We start from the raw sequence: 8,909 nt of genomic DNA on the forward strand, positions 1-8,909 counted from the left end.
GTTGGAACTTCAAGGACAACATGAAAGCATGAAAGTCTTAAACACATACATACCTACTCTTTTTTCTAAGAGGTTTCCTTGTTGGGCTAACTTGATTGCATGAATATAGCCAAAGGAAGCATCATATCCAAGCATTTCACAATATATAAGTCTCACCATACATTCCTTCATCATTTTCTGAAAAGCAAAATAGCCGTATAAATAAATAGAATATTTAGATTGTTTTACTATGTTCTCATAATTTAACAGGAGAATCCTTTAATCCTGGCACTGAAGAAATAACATATATATTACAAACTAATCACCCAATATCAGACTTTATAAATAAAAATTGCTCCCAATCTTACTAATAGTATTACTTTTAGTAAAATTATCTCACTATTTTGTTAGTGGCACTACTATAAAATAAATCAACTGTAGCTATTTCTATGTGCCCCTAGTGAAAAATTTGGTTATAATGTGATACATGGGGTCATCACACAAGATTTCATCATGGTCATCTTACTTGGCTTCTAAAATACAGCACATAATTTTAGTAGACTTTGTCAAACGAAAATATCCATAAAATTCCCACAAGTTGGTAATAATTTCTGTAACAAAAATATTTTTCACATTGGAAAACCAAATTGCACCTAGATTTTCCTCAGAATTATTGTGCTAAGTACAATACAGAATAGTTTGCTTTATAGGCACTCTTTTTTAAAAACTCACAATTATAAACTGAGGGGCATGATTTCATTAATGGCATAGCTATTGTAATAATATTTAGTTTTCTAATGGGGTCTTTTAATATCTTCAATGCAAGCCAAAAATTTTTAAGAGATGCTAAAAAATTTGTTTTATCACTAAGATATTTGCATTATCAATATTTATGGAAAATTTTAATCAGAAATAAAATATATAAATAAAATGTGTTTCAAAATAACAAAAAGCTCATAGACTTTTTTTTTTTTGAAACAGAGTCTCACTCTGTCGCCCAGGCTGGAGTACAGTGGCAAGATCTTGGCTCACCGCAGCCTCCACCTACCGGGTTTAAGCGATTCTCATGCCTCAGCCTCTCGAGTAGCCAGGACCACAGGTGCATACCACCACGCCCAGCTAATTTTTGTATATTTAGTAGAGATGGGGTTTCACCATGTTGGCCAGGCTGGTCTCAAACTCCTGACCTCAAATGATCCACCCACCTAGGCCCCACAAATTGCTGGGATTACAGGTGTGAGCCACCACACCTGGCGACATAGACTATTTTAATATGTCAAAATTAATTAGGGTTAGCATATTACAGGATTATTAAATCACAAAATGCTTAGGAAACAGTAAAATTGAATATTTGAAAGCAATGATGATAATGTTTAATATAAATATAAAGAGTTTAAAGAGAAACCATAGGAAAATCTTAAGGGAATGAGATTTAACTCAGGTCACTTGTGCTTAAAGCAGCAAAAGTTAACTCATTAATACATTAATTAAGACTACAGGCCGGGCGCGGTGGCTCAAGCCTGTAATCCCAGCACTTTGGGAGGCCGAGACGGGCGGATCACGAGGTCAGGAGTTCGAGACCATCCTGGCTAACACGGTGAAACCCCGTCTCTACTAAAAAAATACAAAAAACTAGCCGGGCGAGGTGGTGGGCGCCTGTAGTCCCGGCTACTCGGGAGGCTGAGGCAGGAGAATGGCGTAAAAACCCGGGAGGCAGAGCTTGCAGTGAGCTGAGATCCGGCCACTGCACTCCACCCTGGTCGACACAGCGAGACTCCGTCTCAAAAAAAAAAAAAAAAAAAAGACTACAAAATACTAGCAGGGTGCAGTGACTCACTCCTGTAATCCCAGCACTTTGGGAAGCTGAGGAGGGCAGATCACCTGAGGTCAGGGGTTTGAGACCAGCCTGGCCAACATGGTGAAACCCCATCTCTAAAAAAATACAAAAATTAGCCAGACGTGATGGCCCGCGCCTGTAATCCCAGCTACTTGGGAGGCTGAGGCAGGAGAATCGCTTGAACCCGAGAGGCAGAGGTTGCAGTGAGCCAAAATCACGCCATTGCACTCCAGCCTGGGCAACAGAGCAAGACTCCATCCTCCCACCCCGTTCCCCCGCCCAAAAAAAGGCTACAGAATACTGAGAAAACAAACAAAAGATAAACAAAAAATAATGGAAGTCCCTCTTCAGACTTCTACATTAATTAGGAGTGAAAGTGTTCATTTAAGCCATTAAGTTTCAACCCTAGATTTGTAACATTTTATCTCAGAGTTTTTCAAAAGTCATTACCAACTTTGTCTAAGTGAGATTACATCTCATGCATTTATTTTTAGAGATGAAAGTGCATTCCCCAATGCAGGAATTCTCTTTACAATTTCTCTGACAGCCAACCTTTACATGAACAACACTGGGACAGACTACTCTGTAAGATATACACAGAGTTGGATGGTCATAGTGTTGTAAAATCTTCCTTTCAAACTCTGCCTTCCTAATTTCTACCTATTTAACTTAGTTCTGCCCAACTTCAGGTTTCTGCCTTGGAACAAGGAAAACTATGTACTGATGCCAATCATAAAAAATGGAAATCCAACAAAAACGATTTATGTTTAACAATTCTATCTAGTACTATGAAGCATAATTATTTTATCCATAGCCACACAGACACACATACATGTATACACACAAACATACATATATACACACACACAAATATATCAGATTATGTTTTGAGTTTTATTTGCCACAAACTATTATTATGACCGCAAAAGAAAACATATTCATTCTCTCAGACTTTACAAGTGCTTTTCAAATTCGCGATCATGTGCTTATGCAAAATGATCACCCTGATATTTTTACTGGCAGAGAGGGAAAACATTCCCACAGTAGCTTGTATACTGAAGACACTCACCAAATATTTGCTGAACAAATGTTGCTTGGAACAAAATCTCATTTTAAAAAAATCAGGCTAGGCACGGTGGCTCACGCCTGGAATCCTAATACTTTGATTTGGGAGGCTGAGGTAGGTGGATCACTTGAGGTCAGGAGTCTGAGACCAGCCTGGTCAACATGGTGAAAACCCCAACTCTACTAAAAATACAAAAATTAGCCAGGCATGGTGGCGGGCACCTGTAGTCCCAGTTACTCGGGAGCCTGAGGCAGGAGAATCGGTTGAATCCAGGAGGCAGAGGTTGCAGTGAGCCGAGATCGTGCCACGCCACTGCACTCCAGCCTGGGCAACAGAGCAAGACTTCATCTCAAAAAAAAAAAAAAAGAAAGAAAAAAAATCAAACTGGGTTTTAATCTAGCTATGCTGGGACAGCCCCACAGTGGCCTGCATAATAATGAATGACCATTCATTAAATAGTTGCTGAATATTGTTTGAAAGATCAAATTATGTAGAACAAAGTTTAAAAACAACTAGGTCTTACATAATAAAATTAAATATACCTACAATATATCAATTCAGGTCTGAAAATACGTTGATATCCCAACCTTTTCCAAATGCATAACATTAAAAACATCAGATCAGCACTAGGGTCCCAAGAGTATCTCCACATTTATGTAATCATCATCACATTAGCCCTGACTTCACATAGGCAAATCTTGTTCTGGTGCAAACCAGTCAACAATAAAAGGCTAAAGTTAACATCTAAGTTGCTACCATCTATAATTCATTTTGACTACGATAAATCAAATTTTAGCAACCAATCATCAGTTAGATGCCACTATTGAGTCCATAGTAGACTAGATTTCAAATTCAAATGTGTTGGCACTGACTATGCAAACCTACCAGTGTTGTAGCAGGAGCAGAAACAGTTGCTTTCAGACTACTCAGTTCCTGCTGGATTAATTTTTCTTCTTCCTGAGAAAAATGAAAATATTTAAACGCTTAATTAACTGTCTTTTAAAACCGTAACAGCATTTATCTAAAGGAAAAAATATAATTTACAATACTTTTAATTTAAAAGAAACATTATTTTAAAGGAGAGTTATAAATATTATGTATTTATGATCTATCTAAAGCCCTATCTCCAAACCTCAGAACCAACCCTGAGAGAATAAATACTCCAGGCCACCCCATCCTTCCCTCCTTTCTTTTTCTATGACCGGAGTCTTGGGTTCCTGTGCCCCGAGGCCCCGAGTGCAAGTGGGCACCATCCTGCTCACTGTGTTTTGTCTCGAGCTCACGCTTATTCTCCTTGCCTTTAGCCTCTCCCGAGTAGCTGGGACTACAGGCGCCGCCACCACGCTCGGGCTAGTTTGTATTTTTGAGAGACGGGGTTTCACGGCATTATTGTGATGGTCTGGATTCTGATCTTAGGGATCACTCCGCTGCTCACCTCAGTGCTGGGATTACAGGCTTGAGCCACCGCGCCCGGCCCCTTCATCTTTTCTTTACTCAGTTACTTCCCCTTAATGGCAGAAGAGCAGAAAATGGTTTCTTAGCAAAACTTCACCACCAAAGGTGGAGGCCGGGAGCAGCAACTCATGCCTGTAATCCCAGCACTTTGGGAGGCCAAGGCGGGTGAATCACTTGAGGTCAGGAGCTTGAGACCAGCCTGGCCAACATGGCGAAACCCCGTCCCTACTAAAAATACAAACATTAGCTGGGCATCCTGTAATCCCAGATACACAGGAGGCTGAGAAAGCGGCAGGAGAATCGCTTGAACCCAGAAGTGAATGTTGCAGTGAGCCAAGATCGTACCACTGAACTCCAGCCTGGGCAACAGAGCAAGACTCTATCTCAAAAAAAAAAAATTAAAAAAAATTAAACGTGAAGAGAGAATAGAAATTCTCCATGTATTGGCCCAAGAAAAGAGTCTCATCTCACATCTTCCCCTTAGAAGTAAAAAGTCTTCATGGAATTAAGAAATAGGGTAAGAAAGCAGAAACAGAAATAGGTATTTTCCCCTTAAACTACATTCTTCTTCCCTGTCTTTTCCTCATTCCCCGAATCCTTTCCATCACTTCCTATCTCAGACATATACCAATGTGGTCACTTCTACTGTCTGCATTGTATGTTATCTTCCTAAGCACTTAAAAAATTGGCCCAATTTTTTTTGGCTAAAATCATGCTACCTTTAAATTACACACTGAATTACATGTTCATCAGATGGCTATTCAAAAGCCACTAGTGAAGCACTGACACACGTGGATGCCTATCTACAGTTTCAAACTGCTATTTAAGATCAAAAATAACTTTTTAAAAAATTTTATTGAGCATCCCTTAAAAATTAGCAAAGGACAAAAACCTTAAGAAAAACAACATTAAGGCCACAAATGGCCAGGCATGGTGGCTCACGCCTGTAATCCCAGCACTTTGGGAGGCCAAGGCAGGTGGATCACCTGAGGTCAGGACTTCAAGACCAGCCTGGCCAACATGGCGAAACCCTATCTCCACAAAAAATATAAAAATTAGCCAGGTCTGGTGATGCGTGCCTGTAATCCCAGCGACTAGGGAGGCTGAGGCAGGAGAATCACTTGAACCCAGGAGGCAGAGGTTGCAGTGACCCAAGATTGCAGCACTGCATTCCAGCCTGGGTGATAGAGCAAGACTCCATCTCAAAAACAAAACTAAACAAAGCCCACAAAGAATGATTCTGGAATGTGAAGCAGTTTCTCTCTGTATAGCATCAACTTATTTGAGCTACCAAAAAACAATTTTTTTAAACCTTCTTTTCTGTCTTTCCTTCTCTTTTAGCATTTATATTGCATTATAGTCATACTTACACTTAAGCCCAAAACGAATGACCAATTCCTTGGGAAAAGGGAATGTCTTTAATTCTATTTTCCTGTGTCTAACACATAACCTTGTTCCCATAAACGTTTGTTGAACAAATAATGACATTAATATGTGCTCTTTTTAAGATATAAACTCCTTGTAGCTGTGAATTGGTATACTACACAATCCGTGCAACCATCAAGCACCTGTGGGGGCCCAGCACGGTGGCTCATGCCTGTAATCCCAGCACTCTGGAAGGCCAAAGGGGACGAATCACTTGAGGTCAGGAGTTCCAGACCAGCCAGCCCAACATGGTCAAACATGGTTCCAGACCAGACAGCCCAACCCTGTCTCTACTAAAACTACAAAAATTAGCCGGGTGTGGTGGCCTACGCCTATAATCCCAGCTACTTGGGAGGCTGAGGCAGGAGAATCGCTTGAACCCGGGAGGCAGAGACTCCAGAGAGCCGAGATCGTACCATTGCACTCTAGCCTGGGCGACAGAGCAAGACTCCGTCTCAAAAAAAAATTTTAAGGCCGGGCGCGGTGGCTCACACATGTAATCCCAGCACTTCGGGACGCCGAGGCGGGCGGATCACGAGACCATCCTGGCTAACACGGTGAAACCCCATCTCTACTTAAAAAATACAAAAAAAAAAAATTAGCCGGGCGTGGTGGCGGACGTCTGTAGTCCCAGCCACTCGGGAGGCTGAGGCAGGAGAATGGCATGAACCCGAAGGCGGAGCTTGCAGTGAGCCAAGATGGTGCCACTGCACTCCAGCCTGGGCAACAGAGCGAGACCTCATCTCAAAAAAAAAAAAAAAAAAAATTAAAAAATTGTAAAATCTTAAGGCTCCAGCAAGCCGAGATCGCACCATTGCACTCCAGCCTGGGCGACAAAGCGAGACTCTGTCACTAAAAATTAAAAATTTTTAAAAGCTTAAGAATTTTTATAACTGCTCATTTTCAAAGCCCATTTGAGGCACAAACTTAGCAAATTTTACATTTTAAGAGAACTATGCTTTTTCTTTGCCCAACACGTTGTTCTAACCCAAGAACCTCAAGCTCCTCAAAGATATTCAACATGAGGCTCACAGGATCTGTTCAGGTATGCGACATCTGAACTGTTGTTCAGTTGAAGGGATGGGGGGAGAGAAGGAAACTGAATAGGGAAAAAAACTTTGTGGAAGGTAAACAATGTCTGACACCTCCATCGCACTGGGTATTTTCACACGCTTGACATCTCACCCAATCCTCAAAAACACTATGAATTATGTATCAGTACTTTTCCACGCCAACGTTGAGAAAACACAAGGAGGGTCAGAGGTTACAGAGATATGCCCCAGACGAAAGAGTCAGTGTCAGAACCAACTGTGGAAACTCGGCCTCCCTTGCTGTCAGTCCCAGCAGGAAAGTGAAGCTTCCAGGCAGACGAAAGGACGAACCGACACAGCAGCCCCTGAGCCCCGCCGGAGGGCTAACCCCGGAGGCCTTGGAGTCTCGCCGCCCGGCCAGGGCCTCCTGGCGCGGGGGCCTCACTCCGATGTCCCTGAGCTCCCGGGCCAGCGGGCACCTACGTGCTTGGAGGTGAGGGCGGTGATGCCGCGGACGAGGCTGCCTAGCCTCGAGGAGAAGGACGCCTTGGCGGCCGCGGGCCCACCACCTGGCTGGTTCTGCAGAAAGAGTCCCGGCAGCGCCGTCAACGTCTTCTCCACTATGTCGCTCATCGCCGCCGCCGCCCGCGATCCGGTAGCCGCCCGGCTTCATGCCCAGCCGCCGCTGCCTGCCCGGCCTCCGTAGGCACTTCCTGTTTTTTGAATAAGAAATCTTTATTGGCGTCCCGCGTGAACCAGTTCAGTGTCGTTCTCGCCAGAGGCCACCAGAGTGCGCAAGAGACCGCGGGGGTGGAAAAGGCCACTCGCCCGAGATTGCGCGCGGAAGTGGACCTCCTTTCTCGCAGCGGGGTAGTGGCTCCGGGATCCCCCAGAACTGTGAGTTCTCCTGAGGAAGCCGCCAGGGGCCTCGCCCTGTTAGGCATTGTCTCCCAGGGTCTCCCTTTCCCACTAGCCGCCTGCGCGTAGCCCGAGACCGCGTCAAGAGTTGCGTCTCCCTGAGCGCGCCTTTTTCGGGACGTCCCCGCCCGGTCCACCGCCTCTCACTGTCCCCGGACCGCGCACCACCAGCCCACTTCCCACAGGCGATTTCACGCGGGTCCCCGGCGCCGCGCGCGGCTCCGGCCCTGGCGACTCATACCCGAGGAGTTGCGTGATAGCGGAGCTGTTCTGAGGATTCGGCGTGTCAGGTTCAGAGCCCGTCGCGTGCCAGGGACTGGCGGCCACTGTCGCTTCCCGTCCGCCCCTCTCCTCCTGGTATTTGGGGGGTGGACGGGAAAAAGAAGTAGTTGGCGGCCACCCTTGCCGACTCCTCCTCAGCAGGTCGCAGTTGAAAGGTTACCTTCCTGGAGCCCACTCCCCTGTCCCGGCGGACAAGGACAGGTCTCCACGTCCCACCCTCTCACAGCGCTCGGTTCTGTTCCACTTTAGAACAGGTCGCAGTTGCCACTACGTAAACAGCTCCCCATAGAGAGAGTGTTTTATTCATGCCGATTGCTCCAGCTTTTACCTAGAACAGAATCTGGTACAGTGGCTCTCGAAATGTGGTCTGGTGACCTCAGGGTCCCTGATACGCTTCTAGGGAATTCACAAAGTCAATATTGATAACGTTTCTTACATGTTATTTGCCGTTTTCACCCTCATTCTGTTGGAAGTGTACAGAGTTTTCAAGAGGCTAGATGATGATTGACTAGCTGGTAAAATGTATGCTGGAGTATCCTTGTGTTTTCTAGAATTTTCTAAGGTAGTAGGTTTAGGGCATAAATATGTGCGTTTTCAGAGATTAATGCAGTTTGCCCTCAATACTCCTAGTGTGTTTCTAGGAGGTAGGTTAGATAGGTGGTCATAGCCTCCCTTCAAGGGGAACAAACTTGCTAAATAAATAGAACAAACCAGCCCATAGTGTACAAACCACATCCCAGGCTCCTGGTTAGAAAATTTTGCAGCAAAGAGGTAGAAGAGCAAAAGGGAAAATCCCCAAATTCTCACAAGTGCAGAAACCCATCAGTATCCTTGGGCTGAATTATACTCATTGTAATAGTAGGAAAAAAAAAAAAAAAGCCCTGGGTGAAGATTTAAGATACTAATAAGACGTGCA

General features: G+C 44.3%; 1 protein-coding gene across 2 annotated transcripts in view; it reads right to left on the minus strand.

The window, feature by feature from the left end:
- LOC116272933 (AP-4 complex subunit epsilon-1-like) overlaps nucleotides 1-7,593 on the minus strand; it is a 56,778-nt gene extending 49,185 nt beyond the window's left edge. For both annotated transcript variants that reach the window (XM_031661848.1, XM_031661849.1), the window contains exons 1-3: nucleotides 7,277-7,593; nucleotides 3,768-3,839; nucleotides 54-177 (exon numbers count right to left, since the gene is read on the minus strand). In XM_031661848.1, the coding sequence (XP_031517708.1) occupies nucleotides 54-177; nucleotides 3,768-3,839; nucleotides 7,277-7,426 (346 nt within the window). In that variant the 5' untranslated portion in view covers nucleotides 7,427-7,593. The remainder of the gene's footprint in view (nucleotides 1-53; nucleotides 178-3,767; nucleotides 3,840-7,276) is intronic.
- Between the last annotated feature and the right edge of the window lie 1,316 nt (nucleotides 7,594-8,909).

The sequence above is a fragment of the Papio anubis genome, unplaced genomic scaffold (assembly GCF_008728515.1).
Source record: "Papio anubis isolate 15944 unplaced genomic scaffold, Panubis1.0 scaffold265, whole genome shotgun sequence".
In the NCBI taxonomy this organism is placed as follows: Eukaryota; Metazoa; Chordata; class Mammalia; order Primates; family Cercopithecidae; genus Papio; species Papio anubis.